Source organism: Electrona antarctica, assembly GCF_951216825.1.
Source record: "Electrona antarctica genome assembly, chromosome: 12".
Lineage (NCBI taxonomy): Eukaryota > Metazoa > Chordata > Actinopteri > Myctophiformes > Myctophidae > Electrona > Electrona antarctica.
Genome location: NC_136793.1, coordinates 53,341,596 through 53,365,080, shown reverse-complemented (window position 1 = coordinate 53,365,080; position 23,485 = coordinate 53,341,596). Strand labels below are relative to the sequence as shown.

The 23,485-nt window shown below is 45.4% G+C and overlaps 1 protein-coding gene across 1 annotated transcript; it reads left to right on the top strand.

Annotated features, from left to right (window-relative positions):
• The first annotated feature begins 204 nt into the window (after positions 1 to 204).
• Positions 205 to 21,883, top strand: nelfb (negative elongation factor complex member B). The gene is made up of 13 exons (XM_079517098.1): positions 205 to 489; positions 1,854 to 2,014; positions 6,377 to 6,476; positions 13,492 to 13,722; positions 14,333 to 14,518; positions 14,887 to 14,999; positions 15,088 to 15,190; positions 15,373 to 15,468; positions 15,886 to 16,028; positions 18,053 to 18,159; positions 18,394 to 18,535; positions 19,376 to 19,484; positions 20,954 to 21,883. Exons 1-13 carry the CDS (start codon positions 388 to 390, stop codon positions 21,140 to 21,142), a joined length of 1,782 nt encoding a protein of 593 aa, XP_079373224.1. The 5' UTR covers positions 205 to 387; the 3' UTR covers positions 21,143 to 21,883.
• Positions 21,884 to 23,485: the final 1,602 nt, after the last annotated feature.

Genomic DNA, 23,485 nt, shown 5'->3' with positions numbered 1-23,485 from the left:
AATGGTAATACAATGAATTGTTTTCCATATTAATTGAATATGAATTGGATACACAAGACTAAACATCATATACTTGTAGTAATAATGTAAAAAAAAAAATAGAAAATGTGTACAGTAAACAGAGGGGGGGGGGGGGGGGGGTTATTTACATGCAAGCCTTGGCTCCTCCAGTCCAGTCGAGTGTGCGGAACCTTTGTTTGTTCAGCCTCTGTTTTTGCGAACTACACACTCCCTGCCCACACCGGAAGTGTGCATTCATTGACAGCGAAAATAAATAAATAAACGAGCGTGATTGTTGTGTTCGTTTTTGTAGTTGTATGTTCTTCTGTTGTCATAAATAAACCTTGGACACATTGATGATATTATTATTATTATTGAAGCGAAAACATGTTTGCTGGACTGCCTGAACTGGGAATATCCAATGGCGAGGACCTCAAAGAAACTCTCACCAACTGCACAGAGCCTCTGAAAGCCATTGATCAGTTCCAGGTAGGTTATGTTCCTAGCCCCATATGTGCCCTCTCCCTACGCTCATTCTGGAGCTACAGAATGAGCGTAGGGAGAGGGCACATATGGGGCTAGTTATGTTCCCTGCATGGTGACTTATTTATTGGTAACAAATGTTAGACGTAGCGACGGTGTAAACGTCCCAACATCGAAATGTGAAAAAATAAAGCCAGCAATCTGAAGTAGCGTAGTTTTTTTCGATTCTGACGAGAGCGATATCGTCAGAATCGAAAAAAACTACGAGAGTCTAAATGTTGGGCTAAATCTGAAGATTTACCAGAAGATAGCCTTGGATCAAGACTATCATAGATGTAGCCGCAATTTGCAACACTAGATTTTTTTTTAAAATTTAAATAATGGCATGAATCTAGATCGATCTTGCAGTACCCTCCATTGATCAAATCCGATCAGCTTGTATTAAACCAAACGATGTTAAACTCACCAACATTGCATTGCAGCTGTAGGGCAAGCTTGAATTAACCTCTGTCAATCTGCAAAGTGTTTGTTTCATAAAAAATCCATCGTAGACATGTTATGAACTTAGTTATGATGACTATGAGCTACTTTCTGCTAAGAAATTCCGTGTAATTTTGGACTCGGTAGTCACTATAAACGTCCCTGCGTACCACCTCGAATTTGCACAATGCAGAATGCACGTAAATGCAGCTGCAGGTTGCGTTAATGAAAATGAGTGCTTCCAAACTCCAACACTTGACAGAAAGTAACAATAAGTAGCAGTCATAACATTATGTCTACGCTCTACTGTGGATTTTTACAGATTGAAAGAGGATAATTCAAGCTTTCCTTACAGCTGCAATGTTGCTGAGTTAGTTTAATGACGTTTAATACAATCAGATCAGACCTTTTTGTTTGGAACTTTGGATGAATGGGCTCTCAATGGCTCTATTCAACCCATTTTAAACAATCTAGCGTTGCAAGCTGTGGCTAACAGGACATTATGCAATATGCATCATGACATGACAAAACAACGATTATGCGCCTAATCTAACATAATTAGTCTGCAATGAAACAGTGTTTACAACGAGGTAGACGTGTGGGTAATAGTAAATATTAAAGAGAGAGGGGCCTCTCTCTCTTCTCTTCTCTTCTCTCTCTCTACAGACCACTACTGCCTACAATATTGATGAATAGCAATATTGAATAAAGGTGGTTGCACACTGGACACGTTTTTCGGAAAACCGTCAGATAAATGTTGCTAAAAATCCAGTGTGCAGGGACCGTCCACTAATCCTCCTCCCTCTGTCTGTCTGTCTGCAGACTGAAAATGGCATCCTGTGTGCAGGGACCATCCACTAATCCTCCTCCCTCTGTCTGTCTGTCTGCAGACTGAAAATGGCATCCTGTTGCCGACTCTCCAGTCTGCCCTGCCCTTCCTGGACCTGCATGGCACTCCTCGCCTGGAGTTCCATCAGTCTGTCTTTGATGAGCTACGAGACAAGCTGATGGAGAGAGTTGCCACCATCGCAGACGGCAAAGATGAGGACAGGTATGTATGTCACATGTACATTCAAATAGTCTTGTGTTTCTCTTAAGAAATCATCGCTGTAAGTTGTGCGTTTATATAGCGCTTTCATCCAAAGCGCTTTACATAGATTGTGCATTACATTCACCCATTCACACCCGCCATTCATACACCGATGGCAGCAGAAACCATGCAAGGCACCAAACTGCATATCGAGACGAGTCAATTAGGTGTTCAGAGTCTTGCTCAAGGACACTTTGACACTAACTCTTGGGGGAGCCCAGCATCGAACTAGGAACCTCACGGTTTCCATGCTCTACCGGCCACTCTACTCCTAAGCCACAGCAGCCCCACAATGCTGTCAGGTAGAAACCAAAGGGTTGCTTTTCAGGAAACAGAATTTAAATGTTCAGAAATACCCGTTATCACTGCATTAAATATACGAAATCAACCGTTATCAGGACGTTGGAATACGGCCAATATGGCCATACTGGCATACTAGACATTGTGGTGTTTGGCTGTATTCCCCCGGACTGCATGCATGCAGGGTGGTGCAGACATAGCCTGGTCAAGGACACCCCCTGCTGAACGTGTCATTTACAACTCTATTGTCGGCGCATGGAAACTAGGGGCTACTAATATATACTATTCTCTGCCTATCGGGACGTGACTCGGACGGCACTGAGTCGGGTCTGGTGGCCTTCGCTCAAGGCCACCAGACACGGCGCGCCTCCGTCATTGACATCAGTGACACAAAAAGCAAACGCTCCCATAGTTTCTCTTCCGGATTTCCCAGTATGTTGATTATCACATACTGGGGGTATTTCTAAGGTGCTGATTACGAACATTTTCTTGATTATCGGGTGATAACAGTTGAATGGGGTGAAAATAGCTGATCTACAATACCATGCTTGGTGTGAGATCGGCTTGTAGAGGGGCTATTTTCACTACTTTTGCTTGAAACCCTTGAACGACGGAGTAGGGCATTAATTGACTTAACTCTTTGAGCGTTTCAAGGATTTCTATATAGTAGGTAGACTTCTCTATGGCATAATCCCGTTTTTGAATGATTTATTGAAAATTCTCTGTTGTGAATGTGTGACAACGAAAGACCTTCAGAGAAAGCTTGACTTGTCTGCTTCCAGGAAAAAAATGAACTGAGTTGATAAAATGTTTAGTTTTTGTGTTGGAAGCCATTTAAAAGAGCCTGCATTTACACTGGGTAGTGTTTCTAGGACAACAAAAAAAGTTATGCCCGGTTGAAGTTTTATTTTCTAAATAACTTTTTTTCTGCTGGGCGTACATAGCCATGCAATGTCTCATTTTAAAGGGTGAGTTGTCTAGTTCAATTAAAATAAAATAAAAAGTTTCTCACATGTACCACTGTAGATATTTTGCCATCTATAAATAGCATGGTCAGTCATGATCAATCTGACCTATCCAGCTAAAAGTCCCCATATCTCTGAATTGGAACATCATATAAACTCAATTCTTTTTTGGGGTAAAATTAGACATTCTAACGCACATTTTGATATATACCATGTTTACATAGTCTTACCAGTACCTTGTCTATTCATGCATGTATCTCAAAAACCTATTATGAAGAAACACAGTTTTGATAAAAAACACATCCAAGGACATTGTTTTGATATGACTTGGTGCCCATGAAATGTATCAAAATATAGACTTGAATGTATACTGTATTATAAAAAAGAAATTGAGTTATTACCATCTACCGTTACAGAGTAAATCACAGTTGAAACTCGCTTAGTCATATACAATAAACCTCACAATAGTGAACAAAATAGCCATGACAGGTCTAACTCATTGTAAAAGCGTCTTTTATTTTTTATGACTACTAACATAATAAAATTATAATAAATATTACAGAAAATAAATAGGCCTACATACAAAACAGTTGTCTCCAAACTCCCCAGTGTCCCCAAACCACTGCATTCCAGGCTAAATAATAATAATAAAAGAAAAAAAACTGCCCCCCTGAAATGAATGAATCCGGTTCAGTGTCGGAGAACTCCATCGCAGTCTTGACTCTTCGTCTTCATCATCATCATCATCCTCCTCCTCATCTGATGTCAGTTCTAAATATATAAAAAATAAACATTTAGCTGTTGTCAGTGCACGCTACTATTACATGGTGTTTGTAGCTGGCTGCTAGTATCACGATAAAATAATAGGCGACGTTAGAATGACACCAATGAGTGCTCGCAGGTATAATATCCAGCACCATCGCGTCGCCACATTCCACTGGCTGTTGGCTAGTTGCTAGCAAACACTGCAGAAATGGTACTGGCTATTGGCCGGGGGGGGACGTAGGCTATCTGACATCGTCATCATCATCATCATCACACGGTGACACACTAAACAATGTAAAATCATGATTGTTGAGTGGTGTAAACCACTCCTACAACTGGCTTTTTTGTGCAGAAAAAATGAGCATGGTTGCTATGTTCACCCTGTTCACCCGGGTGTGATTCCTACAACTGGCTTTGTTTGTGCAGAAAAAATGAGCATGGTTGCTATGTTCACCCTGTTCACCCGGGTGTGATTTCATTACGTCAGACATGATTTCATTACGTCATACAGACCTTACACCACTCAGTTCACACGGGTGTGATTGTATACAATACAATGAATGCGATTATCATGCAAGCTCATATAACTCATGGACAAAAGAAATCTACAAGCTCACAACGCGTCGCGCATGTGACCTGTTTGAGCTTGTAGAGCTGGCTGCTAGTATCACGATAAAATAATAGGCGACGTTAGAATGATACCAATGAGTGCTCGCGGGTATAATATCCAGCACCATCGCGTCGCCACATTCCACTGGCTGTTGCGATTATCATGCAAGCTCATATAACTCATGGACAAAAGAAATCTACAAGCTCACAACGCGTCGCGCATGTGACCTGTTTGAGCTACATCATCATGTTTGTTCTCCGTCTTTGTAGACAGTAAAAGGTGCTGGCTAATGGCTGGAGGGGGGGTTAGTGTCGGTCGGTGCAGTACAAATGTATCGTAGCAGGCATGCAGCCATGCACGCATGGCAGTACAATTATTTTATATTGTAGCGTGCCATATAGGCGATCTGATCTGAAGAGTAATGTTCGCTCCTTTTATTTACTGTCTACAAACACGGAGAACAAACATGCATCATTTACTGAAGCAACGCGTGGTTATGTGCGACGCGTTGTGAGCTTGTAGATTTCTTTTGTCCATGATTTCTGATCACTATAGAAGGGCATTTTCTACAATAAGATTACCTCAAAACATTCCGGGTTGATCGTCTTCTTTCAATGGTTTCCCGGTATAGCTCATCGGACGACGATGAGGAGACAATGAGTGGTAGTGGCCGGTCCCCGCTCCGGTTCTAAGCCCAGCCACCGGTCCCAGCGACCGGGCTGGTGGGGACTGGAGAAGGCGACTGGGACGCGTATGGATCAATACTACTACCACAAAACTCGCTCAAATAAATATTACTGCTTTCAACTTTTTCTGATAGAAAATCGCTCGGGCGAGACGTCAAACGGGCTGAACACTGAAAACTATGAAAACTCCCTCCGCCCCCACTGTTTACTGGGGTGTGGGATCAGCTTCCAATGGCAAAGCGTACACGTGTGTCACGTGACACGGGTTTTCTGGGAAATGTAGTTGATATTTATGCTCAATACTCTATACAGAGGTGCGGACCGAATTAATCAATTGGTATTAATAAAAAAAGAGAACTACGGAAAATCACGTACAAGTCAGACAGAACTAATGCATAACTCCACGTGTTTTCCAGTAGTAATCTGTCTAAGGGTTAAAGAAATGTGTAGACGCAAGGTTTCTGCCCAACAGCGACGAAGTCTGTGTTGCTGGTATCGCTATTACATTATTAATGTTGTATTGCTCTGTGAAATAAAAACACATTTTTAATAGTGATTTTAGTTGTTTTTAGATTAATCGGCATCTGTTCGATTAATCAATCAGACCGATTAATTAATCAGTCTGTTTTGACAGATACTGTAAACAAGCCCAAAGTAACTGCTTGAACAGATCTACAAGCTCACAATATTAAATATAAAGGTATTAAAGTTAAATCTGACTTGCCTAAGCCTGCAGTGCAGACACCCTGCTCATGTATTTTTCAGAATGGACAAAATTAGTATAATTTTTCAATACAGAATGATCGGTAATATTGGTTATCGGCCAGAACAGAAATTAATTATATCGGATATCGATATCGGCCAAAATGTCCCATCGGCACATCCCTAGTTTTTAATTTCACCATACATTTATATTCCAAAAAACACATGAATGAACACCCGTCGTCTCACAATGTTACATAAATATGACGTTCATTGGGCTTTTCTGTGTCAACAGATATGGAAAGCTCGAGGAGCTTCTGGAGAAGAGCTTTCCATTGGTCAAAATGCCTTCTATCCAGCCGGTGGTCATGCAGGTGCTGAAGCATTTACCCAAGGCAAGTGTCCCACCGCTGCTGTAGCTTCATTAATTTCCTGGGTGTCCACATAATGCCATCACATTGCATGTGAAAGCTCTGGAAAATGTGCATTCTGTTGATTCATTATCTGCCCTTATTCAATGGTATACACATTGACATTATGAACGTTAGAGATCTTGCCAACACAATATGTACAATGTGGAGTGCTCCGTGGTTGAAGAGTGAATTTTGTATTTATAACGATATAGTAACTGCATAAATAAAACGTAAGTTACGTATGTAACTATGGTTCTATGAGTCCCGAATGACCGCCAGAGGCGGTGCTTAAGCACTGAATACGTCCCTTCGCGCATGCGCCGTCGAGTATTTTATACCAACAATGTCAATTTTGACCCCATGATGACCCGGAGTCGTCTATATCTTCCGGCAGTCTACAGGGGTTCAGTCCCTACAGAATCTTCTCGCGAGACCATGAGGATTCTGAGTGACAAGAGTGCTCTGGCGGTCATTCGGGACTCATAGAACCATAGTTACATACGTAACTTACGTTCTATTTCGTCCCTGCTGACCGCCAGAGGCGGTGCTTAAGCACTGAATGACTTATACCAGCAAAGTCACGAGGAATCCTGATCCCAAGCCATAAGGAGTAGAATCGGAGGACTCTCGTAAGAGGACCACGTCCAGCGGGTGGGGAGTGGCAACACTCACCCAGTGGAACATAGAAAACTCGCTGTGATGCCCATGAGGCAGCGGCAGATATATTCCAGGGGTACTTCCCTCGGGGCAGCCCATGATGTGGGGACGCTCCCGTTAGAGTGGCCCCTCACGCCAAATGGTAGGGTACGATTACTCGCCCCATACGCGTGGTTAATGGCATCCACAATAGTGTGGGGCGGGCGCTGTCTGGAGAGAGCACCGCCTTTGAAAGGGCCATCGTCACAACGGACCAGCCATTCTGACCGCCGAATGCATGTGGCAGGTCTAACAAGCGGCTCTCAGGGCCCACGTTGGGCGCAATAGTTCCCGCTTGTCAATCCACTCTCCTGGTGGAGGGCAAGACTGTGCTAGCCGTATAGGCTGGTTGAGGTGTGTATGTGACAGCACCCTCAGGAGGAACACTGTGTTCGGCCACAGAGACACTCAGGCCGTCTGAGCTTTGCTTCAGACGCAAGTCACTGACAAACAGGGCGTGCCGCTCACTGACACGCTACGTTGAGGTAATGGCCAGGAAGAATTCAGTCTTCCATGACCCTCTACACTCCGCCCGTGCCAAGGGCTCAAAGGGAGGCCTGTATAGACCATGCCGCACTAGGGAAGAGCCTGTGCCGGAGTTCTCAGGGCTCGTAGAGGATGCAACCTCAGAGCCCCCATCAGGAAGAGGGACACCAGACTGTGGCTCCCCACTGTGGCTGTGCGATATTGATTCTAGCATATCGACATGATATTTCCCCTACTTATGCTTTTAGAGTAGGAGATCGGCCCTCGTCTAGGAGGGACTGCGGAACGCCAGAAAGGTAGGCAGAGCAGCGCACTAGGTCTTTGCTCTGACCCTCACGTCAGTTGGAAATAGATTCCATCGGTTATCGTACCGTAGTCTGATGGATGTCATGGCACCCTTGAATTCAGGGTGGCATGCCTGGCTGGTTCCACACAGCTGCTCGGCAGCGGTTCAGGGCTGCCAGCGGCCAAACGCACAGTTGGGGGCGTCGAGCATTTGAATGCCATATCCGACCGCCTCCCAGTTGAGGAGACCTCTGTCGGGGAGACGCCATGGCGTCCTCCGACTGGGTCTGTTCAGCAGAGGAAACCAAGTACTTCTTGGCTGGAGGGGGGCAACCAGAAGAATGGTGTGACCCTCCTAAAGAACTCTCTGAAGCGCTGGTCGTATCAGAGAGGCAGTGGCAAGGCATATGCAGTGCCTCTGGCCAGTGCGCATTTAAAAGGATAGTGCCCTGTGGGCGGTGGCCTAGTTAGGGCCATGTGTGTCAGGAACGATGCAGGTCGTTCTGTTCATACTGGCTATGTGGCATGAAGGCCTGCGGGCTGACAGCCATTTGTGGCGTTCAGGTTCTATGAAACCATCGGACCATTGCGTCCTGGCCCGGAGGGCTGGATGTCTCCGTTAGGGAGAACCGGAGAGGTTAGCGAGTCAGCGACTCTAGGGTGAGGAGGTCCACCTCCGCTCTGCCGAGGTAGCCTCTGATTAGTGTTCACCACCATTGGATGGGGTACCGCTCCCCTCATGGAAGCTTTTCCTGTTGGGTCCCATCAATTCAAGACATGTCGACAACAGTCTGTCTTGCGTCACGAGGAAGTATGTAGATCGGACTTCCCTTGGTGTGACTGAGGATCTACGGCCTCTGTTGCGCCCTTGGGCAGGAGGACACATCACTCCTGGTCTGATACTAGGGCTCTCGTCATGTTGCTGATAACGGCCATTTTGACCCCCCCGGATATGGGGGGTTGGCGTCAGAAGGCACTGCACAGCCCGGAAAGTCACAGGCAGGTCCCTGCGTGGGACGCCAAGGAACACACTGGCCTAGTGTGGGCCGGCGGTGATACGCGAGCTCAGAGGACAGCGATTTCATCTCTGTTGGAGCTCGTTGGGAGGCGTGATGTGTCATAGGCCTGCATGCAGCCTGGTCTTCCCCACCTGGATGGTTCGCTCCAGCGATTCTTGCACAGCTGAACCACCTAGTGCTCCTGGCTCCTCAGGGAGACTACAGAGAGTTGGCCTAGGCTCCTCAGTCAGGCTTGACTGTGAAAGCCTGACTTGGCGATGGGCTAGAGCTAGGATGGACATCAGCCGTCCTCTCTCTGAGGACATGACACCAAATGCCTCCAGTGACGGTGAGGGCCGACCCGCGTCTGAAGAAGGCGCTTGGAGGATCCGACTGCCTACTGTGGCACTAACAATTAGCGTTCCACGGCTATGCGCATGAAGGTGCGCATGGAGCCATCTCGGCCAGTGGGTCCTGAGCTGAGAAGTAGGAGGCTGGCTCTGATGCATCTTCCTCATAGTCATGGAAGTGCATAGCTTAAGCTGTCGGGGAGAGCACATCGTCCTCGAGTCAGCTGTGGCATCGGAGGGGGAGGCACTCGAACCCTCCGAGGTGCCTAGGTGTTATCCGAGGTGAGCATGGACCTCATGTGGGCCAACTCCGCAGATAGCTGGCCCTCTCGGATCTGCTGTGGCCGGCGGTCAGACCTTTTCCTCCTGGCACACGGGGCAGGACCACGGTCGGCTCACGGCTGAAGGGGAGCTTCACACGAGGTACAAAAGTGGGAGCTCTCCATTGTGGTGGCACCGGCCAGTGCACACCAGTCACACCAGCTAGCCCAGGGCGCGGACGCTACTGGTTGCTAGGTGTTGGCCATATGCTGAAGGAAGGGAGCGTGTACGCTGCCTGTACCAGCAGAGGCTTTAATCTAGATCGGCATAGTGCACACCGGTGCACACCAGTCCCAACTAGCCCAGGGCGCGAACGCTACTGGTTGCTAGGTGTTGGCCATATGCTGAAGGAAGAGAGCGTGTACGCTACCTGTACCAGCAGAGGCTTTAATTTAGATCGGCATAGTGCACACCAGTCCCAACTAGCCCAGGGCGCGGACGCTACTGGTTGCTAGGTGTTGGCCATATGCTGGAGGGAGTGCGTACGCCGTCTGTACCAGCAGAGGCTTTCGAGGTACAAAAGTGGGAGCTCTCCGTTGTGGTGGCACCGGTTCCTCTGGACCGGCCGGTGCACACCAGTCCCAACTAGCCCAGGGCGCGGACGCTACTGGTTGCTAGGTGTTGGCCATATGCTGAAGGAAGGGAGCGTGTACGCTGCCTGTACCAGCAGAGGCTTTAATCTAGATCGGCATAGTGCACACCGGTGCACACCAGTCCCAACTAGCCCAGGGCGCGAACGCTACTGGTTGCTAGGTGTTGGCCATATGCTGAAGGAAGAGAGCGTGTACACTACCTGTACCAGCAGAGGCTTTAATTTAGATCGGCATAGTGCACACCAGTCCCAACTAGCCCAGGGCGCGGACGCTACTGGTTGCTAGGTGTTGGCCATATGCTGGAGGGAGTGCGTACGCCGTCTGTACCAGCAGAGGCTTTCGAGGTACAAAAGTGCGAGCTCTCCGTTGTGGTGGCACCGGTTCCTCTGGACCGGCCGGTGCACACCAGTCCCAACTAGCCCAGGGCGCGGACGCTACTGGTTGCTAGGTGTTGGCCATATGCTGGGGGGAGGAGGCGCGTACGCTGCCTGTACCAGCAGAGGCTTTAGCTTAGATCGGCATATAATTACTTAATCAAACAACTGAATGCTGCTATACCTGCCGCAGCATGTGAATATGCATTTACGTTTTATGCAAATGCTCATTGTAGCACTTTGAGATTTAACCAGATGTAAAGTGCGTCATAGGAACAGCGCACAGACGCTGCTGTTAGCTAGACTGTGCGACCTGCATGGTCGCGGTGGGGGAGGAGAGCTTGCACGCTACCTGTACCCCCAGCTGAGGCTTACTTATAAATTATGATAATAAAGTAGCCTTCAGTCGAGGCTTGGACGCTGCTATGTAGCAGCTGTAGTGTTTCCTATGCGAACGTTTATCACAGCACTATGACGTTTATCCAAACTCCAAGTGCATTATTATTTATGTTTGCTAGTCCAGAGCAAAACAAAAGACACTTCCAATGCGCTAGTCAAGGCACTACTACGCATTCACGCTGGGAGGAGGGAGCACTAACGCTGCCTACACCAGCCAAAAGTTTGGTTAAATAAACCAACACAAACAAGTTTTGGAGAAAAGGCTACAGCCAATAGCTCCACCGATAGGGGCCGCCTGCTGAAGGAAGGGAGCGTGTACGCTGCCTGTATCAGCTGCAGCTAATAAACAGAACAAGCTATACACTAATAGCTGTTAATAAATGCTTGAGCTAACAAACGATTAGTAGCAAGTAACATCAAACTAGAGGCCGTATGCTGGAGGAGCGGAGCGCATACGCTGCCTGCCCTGTATCAGCTGGGCCAATAAACAGTAAGGCAAGCTATACACAGATCGCCGTTATAACAGATAGTATAATAAGCGCTTGGGCTACAACTACGGGTAGCAGCGCCAGTTAGAGACCCAATGCTGGAGACCAGCTGGGCTACTAACAACAAGACAAGCTATAGCCTACACGAATAGCTGTTCATAAACACCTTTAGCTTTAAGCTACTGGTAGCAGCTGTGAGCTACGCTGGCAGCAGCGCCAGATGCCCTGTGCTGGGGACCAGCTGGGCTAATAGGCACCAGAGGTACCCAGGGGCACCTGTGGGGAAAAAACAAAGTGTACCCACTGTATACGCAAAAAACTGTTAATAGAGCTTTGAGCTCCAGACCTACTGGTAGCAGCATCAGTATCGAGGCCCACTGCTGGGGGCCAGCTGGGTTAATAACCAGACAAGCTATGTACACCAATAGCTGTTAATACTCTGAGCTACAAACTACTGGTAGCCACATCAATACCCTGGGAGGACGCAGGTAGCTGCTCCTGTACCGGGCTAATAATAACAAGTTGTTATTGTTATTATTAACAACAACAACAACAACAAGAAGACAAGCTATCCGCGGAAGCAGTTAAGCTTGAACGCTGCCAATATTATCGGCATTATGGCTTTGGCCAGCAAGGCTTGCCAAACAGAAAATGACACTTAGCCTTAACTAGCTTAACTTATCATAAGTTATATGCTGACTGCTGAGAGAATGGAGCGCCAACGCTTGCCATCAACAGCAGGGGCTAACCAAAGCTTGCAAGTAGCGTGTTTATCAAACGAAGGCAATATGACAGTGGCCATCCTTCGGCAAATCTTATAGTCGCTTATAATAAGCGCTAGCGTTCACAGTCGAGCAAACCTCGTATGCGGAGCAGGGAGGTGGCGCGAACGCAGACTCTACTCACAAGAGGTTATGCCATGATACAATACATCATATAATTTGAACGTCTGTTAGCGTTCACCGTCAAACAAACCTCGTATGCGGAGCAGGGAGGTGGCGCGAACGCAGCCTTTACTCACAAGAGGTTATGCCATGATGCAATATATCATATAATTTGAACGTCTGTTTAGCGGGGATAGCACCGCTTTAGACGATAACGTACCTTTTGTCCAGGGAGGTTTTGTTCGCCTTCATTACCGGCGAGAGAGATTGGACGCTGCCGTCCACGCGAATCCAAATAAACTCCACTCATAGAGGAGTAAACACAAAATCCATAGTCGCAGTTCCTGGAGGGCGAACAGCCGCTACTCCGACCGATTCGGTCACGGAACTACCAGCGACTCGGCAGACACCATAGGCTACATAATGCATTGCATAGCAACACATCGCAGCTCGGTGCAAACTTGGTTCTCACAGGCGAGCGAGAAGAAATTAGGGACTGAACCCCTGTAGACTGCCGGAAGATATAGACGACTCCGGGTCATCATGGGGTCAAAATTGACATTGTTGGTATAAAATACTCGACGGCGCATGCGCGAAGGGACGTATTCAGTGCTTAAGCACCGCCTCTGGCGGTCAGCAGGGACGAAATAGAACCAATTTTAATTACAAGAAGAATCGAAGAATATTGAAATGTAAACGGCAACATTGACTTTGTATCGTTTCGCAATGCAAATAATCTGTATTGAATCGTTTTGCAATGCAAATCAATTGTATCAATACATAAGTACTTGTGCCTTGTATTTAACAATGTTAGGACGTGTGTATTCTCTCTGTGGTACGAGTTTGTGTTCAAATATAATGTCTATGTATTTGCCAGAGAATCACAGTGTTTACATTTTCCAAAAACCTGCACTATCCACATGTTTCACACAGATTGAATTTATTTGCCAAATAATTACTGTATCGATTTTAAATCATTTAATCGTATCGTATCGCCATAATGAACGTCAACCATGTATTGTGATGCATATCGTATCGCTGTTAAAATGTATCGTTACACCCCTAATTATTTGTTATTGACACAAATTACTGCTGGATAAAAGCTTTTCCCTTGGTTTAACAGGTTCCAGAGAAGAAGCTAAAGATGGTGATGGCCGACAAAGAGCTGTACAAGGTCTGTGCGGTGGAGGTCAAACGTCAGATCTGGCAGGACAACCAGGCTCTGTTTGGAGACGAAGTCTCGCCGCTACTCAAGCAGTACATCGTGGAGAAGGAAGCAGCATTGTTCAGCAGTGATGTCTCCATTCTGCACAACTTCTTCAGCCCTTCTCCAAAAACGAGGCGCCAAGGAGAGGTGATACTGTCTGTGCCATTGTATTATTATAATGAGCATTAGTGAGGACCAATTATATGAAGATACTAGGTTGAAATATAGGTTGAAAATGGGTATTGCCCCAGTGCAGTTGGTAAGCTTCATATGCACCAGTGACCCAAATCCCTATAAAAGAATCTTGGGCCCGGGTGACTATTTTGAAACAACCATCACAGTACCTTGAGGGCCCAGTTCCTTCTGGGTACTGTGATGGTTTAGGCATCTGTCTCTGTACCCACAAAAAACGTCCCCTGCTCGTTAACCCATTCAGGCCTGACGTCGAAATTAAAAAAAAAAGTTTTCTAAATCATGACAATTTTCTGAAAGATTTGAGGCACATTTTAACGATTTTTCAAAAATAGCAGACCTACAAGTTCATAGCGCGTTCATAGCGGTGGCGCGCTATGAGCTTGTAGATCTGCTATTTTTCAATAGCTAAATTATAACATAATGTTTAAAACACCAAAAGGGGTTCCCGCCCCAAAATGGGTTAAAAGAATCCTGAGTGATGTACCCACGACTCTTTTTAAGAACTGTGTAGGAGCCCTGTGTCCTCCTCTGCTGCTGTTAACCGCTCCTGCTGCCCGTGTAGGTGGTCCTGAAGCTGACCCAGATGATCGGGAAGAACGTGAAGCTCTACGACATGGTGCTGCAGTTCCTGCGGACGCTCTTCCTGCGCACGCGCAACGTCCACTACTGCACGCTGCGAGCCGAGCTGCTCATGTCCCTGCACGAGTTAGACATCAGCGAGATCTGCACCGTGGATCCCTGCCACAAGGTACCACCGCGTTTGACCGGAGAGACAACGAACAGTTCTGCTAGTTGTGCTCAGTAGCATCACTGCTCCAGGGTTTGTTTCTAAAACACAGTTTATTATTCTTTATCTCTTGAGGTGTAGGGGATTCAGTACTTTAGTTGAGTCAACCAAAGTAGATATTGGAACGTAACTAATGAAAAGAAATTACCTTTTTAACCTTTTGTATAATAACAATATAACAATAATGGCAGTGAACAGATCACTGAACAGTAAACAGTCAAGAGCACGTTGGTCAAGTAAATTAAACTCTACAAGGAGTGATCATGGCATGAATGTCATATTGACATACATGACAAGTTAAAATGTATCTTTCGCGTGTATGTTGACAGTTCACCTGGTGCTTGGACGCTTGCATTCGTGAGAAGTTTGTGGACGCCAAGCGAGCCAGAGAGCTGCAGGGCTTTCTGGATGGAGTGAAAAAGGGACAAGAGCAGGTCCTCGGGTAAGGGAGGAGATGCACAGTACATTAGGAATTCATGATTCTCCAGTCCACACACTGATATAAGTAATCTCCTGTCTTGCTTTGTCAGGGACCTGTCCATGATCCTGTGTGACCCGTTTGCTTGTAACACGCTGGTGCTGAGTACGGTCAGGAACTTACAGGAGCTGCTCGGTCAAGAAGCTCTGCCCAGGGTAACAATGCACTAATTTGGCTAATATTCAGCGAGAGAGAGAAAAGAAGAAAATCTATATTTTGTGGTGCCCCTGCCTGGAATCAATGTAGAGCGACAGGTTGGCGCCACAGAACATGACACAGCTGGAAAAACAATGCTGGAGGTTTAATCAATGAATTTGTATGTATTGATGCTGAACAGGACAGCCCAGACCTGATGCTGCTCCTCAGAATGCTGTCGCTGGGTCAAGGCGCTTGGGACATGATCGACAGTCAGGTCTTCAGGGAGCCTCGTTTGGTACGCATTTCTCGTTTCTGTTTCTGGGAGCTTTTAACACATTCTGGGCGGGAACCCCTTTTGGTGTTAGCATTATGTTATGCTTTAGCTATTGAAAAATAGCAGATCTACAAGCTCATAGCGCGCCACCAAGTGGTGCGCTATGAGTTTGTAGGTCTGCTATTTTTGAAAAATTGAACGACTGACATAGAAACATAGCTTTTTCAGAAAAGTGTCAGGATGTAGAAGACATTTTTAGAATCTGATCTCGGGTCAAAATGGGTTAAAAAGGACAATTTGCGGAGCGCACATCGCCAGTACTGCTCTGCTTCAGTATTATTCAGTTGTACGACTTAATCTGAATCATTAGGTCCTTTTCATCAATGCATTGGATTACATTGGATTATTTGGGTTCCTTCGTCTCTTTCTTACTTCTAGGATTTAGAGGTCGTGACCCGTTTCCTGCCGGCGATGATGTCTGTGGTCGTGGACGACCACACCTTCGGCTTCGAGCAGAAGCTGCCCAGTGAGGAGAAGAGCTCTCTGACTTATCCTACCTCTCTACCCGATGCCTTCACCAGGTAACTGTCTTATCCTACCTCTCTACCCGATGCCTTCACCAGGTAACTGTCTTATCCTACCTCTCTACCCGATGCCTTCACCAGGTAACTGTCTTATCCTACCTCTCTACCCGATGCCTTCACCAGGTAACTGTCTTATCCTACCTCTCTACCCGATGCCTTCACCAGGTAACTGTCTTATCCTACCTCTCTACCCGATGCCTTCACCAGGTAACTGTCTTATCCTACCTCTCTACCCGATGCCTTCACCAGGTAACTGTCTTATCCTACCTCTCTACCCGATGCCTTCACCAGGTAACTGTCTTATCCTACCTCTCTACCCGATGCCTTCACCAGGTAACTGTCTTATCCTACCTCTCTACCCGATGCCTTCACCAGGTAACTGTCTTATCCTACCTCTCTACCCGATGCCTTCACCAGGTAACTGTCTTATCCTACCTCTCTACCCGATGCCTTCACCAGGTAACTGTCTTATCCTACCTCTCTACCCGATGCCTTCACCAGGTAACTGTCTTATCCTACCTCTCTACCCGATGCCTTCACCAGGTAACTGTCTTATCCTACCTCTCTACCCGATGCCTTCACCAGGTAACTGTCTTATCCTACCTCTCTACCCGATGCCTTCACCAGGTAACTGTCTTATCCTACCTCTCTACCCGATGCCTTCACCAGGTAACTGTCTTATCCTACCTCTCTACCCGATGCCTTCACCAGGTAACTGTCTTATCCTACCTCTCTACCCGATGCCTTCACCAGGTAACTGTCTTATCCTACCTCTCTACCCGATGCCTTCACCAGGTAACTGTCTTATCCTACCTCTCTACCCGATGCCTTCACCAGGTAACTGTCTTATCCTACCTCTCTACCCGATGCCTTCACCAGGTAACTGTCTTATCCTACCTCTCTACCCGATGCCTTCACCAGGTAACTGTCTTATCCTACCTCTCTACCCGATGCCTTCACCAGGTAACTGTCTTATCCTACCTCTCTACCCGATGCCTTCACCAGGTAACTGTCTTATCCTACCTCTCTACCCGATGCCTTCACCAGGTAACTGTCTTATCCTACCTCTCTACCCGATGCCTTCACCAGGTAACTGTCTTATCCTACCTCTCTACCCGATGCCTTCACCAGGTAACTGTCTTATCCTACCTCTCTACCCGATGCCTTCACCAGGTAACTGTCTTATCCTACCTCTCTACCCGATGCCTTCACCAGGTAATCTGCCAAGTACTGTTACAATTAGTCTTGCGTGGGAATTATTCAGAATATAGGTGATAGAGTGCCAAGCAGATTGCCAAGCAAGCCCAGACTTCCATTTCCCCCCAAAACCGGAAGGTGAAATGTTCTATTACTAGCTCGCGCTAATATGTCTGATCTCTCTTTTAGAAGCGTTAATATTCCAAACGAGATGCATGATGAAGTCAGAAATGATGAGAGAACATCGCCGTTCTGATCAAAACCACGGACAGCGTCGTAGATTCTCAGATAATAGCAAGATTTGTGGGCCCCTGAAGTGAATGGCTTTGTGGAATCTGCAGTGATGAGGTGTTTTCAGACGAGGAGCAAGTGACACGCCTAGTATTTCATTTTCAATGAGAGGCTTGCGTTTATTTTGGACGCGCAGAGAAGTTGAGTGGCGATAATGCAAGCGTATTTTCACGGGCGTGTGCTCGTTTCGTGCACACGCCGTGCATACTAGGATTGTAGACTTGGATTGTAGCTTTTTGTTTTCAGCCGTCGCTGATCCAGCCGAGGACGCCTGCGTTAGTCGCTCCCCATCTGAAAAGGCCTATACTCAAGTTCTTATGATACTACATTACATGTCTGCACTAATGCTGTATTATACTTCATACGGTGATTCGAACATATTAAGTTACCTCTAAAGTAATTCCCCTGCAGTTGTTTTAATAGTAATATCAACTAAAGTAATTGTATAATGTTCTTCATTCATCTCCAACTTGATAAGTACCGCGCTTTAGGAATAGCTTTGATGGATGCGTGTTCCTCCTCCAACCCTGCAGGTTTCTACAGGAGAACAGGGTTGCCTGTGAGATGGGCCTCTACTACATCCTCCACATCGCCAAGCTGAGGAACAAGAACGCCTTGCAGAGGTTGCTCCCTGCGTTAGGTGAGCTACGTTGTGCTAAGATGTAATATAAGCACAGAATTTGAAAAAGCAATGCCTCTTTAATCCAAAACTAGGGAAGCGCCGTTATTGAAAGGTTGGCCAACCATAACCCCAACCTACTGTAAACGGCTTGAACGTAGTATTTGTATATATAATATGTAAAGCACCTCCGACCAATTATCCCCAGTACAAGTACCAACAGGAGACCCCGTTTTGTGTGTCGTTGTCCTACAGTGGAGACTCATAACGACATGGCCTTTGGGGACATTTTCCTGCATCTGTTGACGGGACACCTCACCATGCTCGCTGACGATTTTGGGTCCGATGAGTTCTGCTCCGTCGTCTTTGACGGCTTCCTCCTCACTTCTTTCTCCAGGTCCTTTCTCCTGCTTGTCATGAGAACATACATGTTATTATTATTTTTTTTGCATGCATTTACTGCTGGGCAACATATCAAAATAATATTTATATACAGTATGATATGTGAGACATCATCTAGGGCTTTAGATAGTGTAATCGCCAATGTAGAACCGATCTACAAGCTTGTAGATCTGTTGTTACTGACAGTAGTAGACGGCAGTGGCTCAGGGGTAGAGTGGCTGGTAGAACGGCCGGATGGGAACTGTGAGGTTCCCAGTTCGATCCCGGGCTCCCCCTGAGTGTCCTTGAGCAAGATTATGAACCCCTAATTGCTACTGATGTGCAGATTGGTGCCGTGCATGGTTTCCTCCGCCATCGGTGTGTGAATATGTATGTGAATGGGTGAATGTAATGCACAATCTATGTAAAGCGCTATATAAATGCACCATTTGCCATTTATTTACCAATTGAGAAGACAATAATTATACTGTCACAGCACAATATCTATAGCGAGGTATTTGATTTAAAAAATCACACCTGTCAGTTGACCTGTGTGAAGTGAGGGCGCTCTTATCGTACATCATGACGTAAAGCTATGCCTATTTGCTCGTAAAATTCTCCATTCATTGTCAATGGGAATTTAATTTTTGTGTAGAACAAAAGAGACATGAAGCTGATTTGCGCAGATACTATGACGTATAATTCTCCATTCATTGTCAATGGGAATTTTTGTGTAGGACGGAAATCTACACTAAAAGCTGAATATAGGAGGGGCTAGCGCCCCTCAAAAGTATCATATTTGATTTTGTCCATGCATCAAATTTGTTTGACACTGTTTTTGTTTTGTTGTCCACAGTAAAGAGAATGTCCACAGACATACTCTACGTATGTTACTGCATCTTCACCAAAAAGTGCTGCCATCAACCGTGGAGAGCTTGATGAAAACCCTGGAGCCTCCCAAACAGGTTGGTCATGTCTGTCATGTCTTCACAGGCTGGGGTTGGGGAATAATTAAAAGTACTGGATTCATTCAATAATTTCACTATTTCACTTGCTTGACAGTCAAAGACATTTGAAACAGTCGGCACAAATTGCCTCAATTAGAGCCCAACCGATGCCAGACAGTTATTAAATAAAAATAATTCCACATTTTTCTTTAGATAATGTGTAATCCTTCTTCTCGCGCTTCTCCACCGGTCATTGCCAGTCACAGACCATATTGTTCGTGTTAACCCATTTAGACCTGGGGCCGATTCTAAAACCTAACCTAAGGTTTTCTGAAAACATTCAAATTCTTACAAAAAGAAAAATACAAAATATGTTGCTATATGAGACACAGAGGTGTATGTGACACAGAAGGGCGCAGCCGGCATTAACCCATTCAGGCCTGACGTCAAAAAAAAAAAAAAAACGTTGGCTCTGAAAGAATATAATATTCAAAGATTTCTGCCGCATTTTTACGATTTTTCAAAAATAGCAGACCTACAAGTTCATAGCGCGCCACTCGGTGGCGCGCTATGAGCTTGTAGATCTGCTATTTTTCAATAGCTAAAGTATAACATGATGCTTAGTTAAAACACCAAAAGGGGTTCCCGCCCCAAAATGGGTCAAAAGCTATAATATGACACAGATGCTTTCCCGGTTTCAATGGGTTAAAGGTCAAAACAACGTATAGGTAGCACCAGGTCTAAATGGGTTAACCAAAAACGACAATCTTTGATATAACTACCGCGACCTCTAGTGATCCAATCATTTAGTGCCATCTTGTGGCGAGAGTTTTGTTTGCACTTTGCAGTGCTTTCACTTTTGCAATCCGTGTCCACTCGGGTTTTTATTTTATTTTTATTGGACCCATCATTTCACCGCCAGAGCCCCGAGACCCGTGACTAACTGTACGGGACCCGGATCGGCTGCATAGTGTGAAATAAAATTTGGCATGCATTGTACTGTAGTTGCGAACGCAGTGATTGCGAACGCAGTGATTGCGAACGCAGTGAGCATTTACTATGAGACCCAGCAGATCATGTCTGTGTGTCTGTCTGTACACACACACACGCACGCACGCACGCACGCGCACACAAAACTTAACTTAAAAAAAAAAAAACTTTAAAAGGAAAAACGCACACACAACTTAACAAAAACTTAACTTAAAAAAAATCTTAAAAAGGAAAAACTTAAAAAAACTTGACTTAAAAAAAAAACTTAACTTAAAAAAAAAAAAACTTTAAAAGGAAAAACGCACACACACACAAAACTTAACTTAAAAAAAAACGTAACTTAAAAAAAATCTTAAAACACAAAAAAAAGAGAACTTTACGTAATTTATTCTAATTGTTGTTTTTGCAATTTACGAGCTGCGTTCGCTTCCCGCGTTCGCGCGTCTTACTTGTAACTGTACTGACTTTCTTCCGCTATGCTTTGGTTCCGACCACAGAGCAGCGAGCCGCTGAAGGAGCTGTACAGCCAGCTGACGGAGAAGCTGGAGGCCCAGAAGAAGAGCCCTCCTCAGCCCGACGAAGCTCCGTCGTCCCTGGACCTGGGCCTCCACCCCGTCACGGTCCCCACAACCACCTCCACCCCCAGCACCACCTCCTCCTCCACCGCTGCCCCGACACCTCTGTGAGACCACCCGCTTCGAAGGTTATCAGCCTATAGATAATCACCAGTATGTTCTTATCAAGAAGACCATTCAATGCAGCCAGTATGGACATTTCCACAAACTGCCTACCACGAGTAGGCGGTTATGGAGTAACGGAAGTGAAATTACTGCCGCCGAAGCGAAAACATCGTGAAACTGACTTGCATCATGGCCGGTTAAGACTGATATGAGGTTATGGGAATTACGTGGCCGGTTAAGAGCCGGGTTAGATTTAGCCATTACGGTTAGTAATAGTCGGACAACGCGACCAACGCCACGTCGGACAATGGCTGACAACGTCAGTATGTGGAAATGTCCATACTTAAACTGGCTCCATTGAATGGTGTTGAATGTTGATAGCGGCTGATGAGACGGACATTAAATACGGAGATAACATCCGAAACCGCTCGTGAGACAGGCACAGCGGAGTGCTTCCATTGTCATCAGCGGCAATGGACGGAAGAGAAAATTGATCTTATAGAAGATGTCTCGGATTGTATAGCCTCGAGATGAGATGAGATTGGCTTATGGCAGAAGAAAGAAAAAAAAAAGACTGGAAATTCTACATGTCTTGTAAGATTTTTTTTTGTCAAGGGTTAGTCTTTTTTGTTGTTTGTTATGGAAAGGGTCTTCCAGCTATGAAGGTCTAATCATGTGACCAAACCTTTTTTTTCTCTCAATGGGGGAAATGTTACTTTTACATATAAAAAAAGGAAAAAAACGCTGGCTTGCATTGTTTGTCCAAATATATTTTCATATGTAGTTGGGCTGATACTGTGTGTTAAGTGGAAGTGTAGTGCAAGAAGCCTGTAAATAAATAATTATATAAAAGTAAAAAAATAAATTGGGTGTTGTTCAGAATGACCAAACAGGAAACAAACTCTTGACAGAGAATTAGAAGCATACAATTGTCAAGAGACAACTCAAGAAAAAGAGGAACTAACCAGGTGCTCAACAGAGATAGCAAAACCTCTTTTTATCAAGACTGTTTTTGTTCCAGGGACCCACAGAAGATGTTTCTAAAATAGACCTAGAAGTTCATAGAGGGGCACGAAGTATGACCTTGTACAATGCACATAATGTAGTTATTTAGTCAAACGGTTCAACCGGGCATCCTTTTTTGGGGGGCAAGTCGTAGGTCTATCTTTTTTTCTTCTTTTGAATCCTTCAAAAACTGCAGAAATATCCAAGCTAACAACGCAATACTATTTTTGCTACTTTTGTATGGCACAAACTATACAATTAATTTGTTAAAAAACAACAAATGAAATGTGGAGATGCCAGCCAAGTTTCTGTTTAGCTCGCCTCATTCAATATCTGCTTCTGTCACACAGTTGCAACTCCTTACACCAAGTAGTCGCATCAAAAAGAGTTTTAAGGTCAACCACACCAATGCAACTCCCTGCAACAAAAAGAGTTTTAAGGTCAACCACACCAAATCAACTCCCTGCAACAAAGAGTTTTAAGGTCAACCACACCAAATCAACTCCCTGCAACAAAGAGTTTTAAGGTCAACCAGACCAAATCAACTCCCTGCAACAAAGAGTTTTAAGGTCAACCACACCAAATCAACTCCCTGCAACAAAGAGTTTTAAGGTCAACCACACCAAATCAACTCCCTGCAACAAAGAGTTTTAAGGTCAACCACACCAAATCAACTCCCTGCAACAAAGAGTTTTAAGGTCAACCACACCAATGCAACTCCCTGCAACAAAGAGTTTTAAGGTCAACCACACCAATGCAACTCCCTGCAAAAAAGAGTTTTAAGGTCAACCACACCAATGCAACTCCCTGCAACAAAGAGTTTTAAGGTCAACCACACCAATGCAACTCCCTGCAACAAAGAGTTTTAAGGTCAACCACACCAATGCAACTCCCTGCAACAAAGAGTTTTAAGGTCAACCACACCAATGCAACTCCCTGCAACAAAGAGTTTTAAGGTCAACCACACCAATGCAACTCCTTGCAACAAAAAGAGTTTTAAGGTCAACCACACCAATGCAACTCCTTGCAACTGCTGTTGGGGACAAGGAGTTGCATGGCGAATCATTGGTGCGGTTTGGGCTTAAAAGGGGATTCCACTCATTTTCAACATTGAACTATGTCATTAATATAACTTAGAGTTGTTGTGTGGAAATAATAAAAAGTCCCCCTCATTTTGATATAAGAGAATATTATGTTCAAGAGCTATATGTCTGCCGATAAATGTAAATCTGCTCATGGTTAATCCACAGTTGGTGATACAAGATTGACATTTGGCACACAGATCACCTTTATTATACCACCCGTCCCTAATTGATAATCAACCAACCAACATTTTACAGTTTT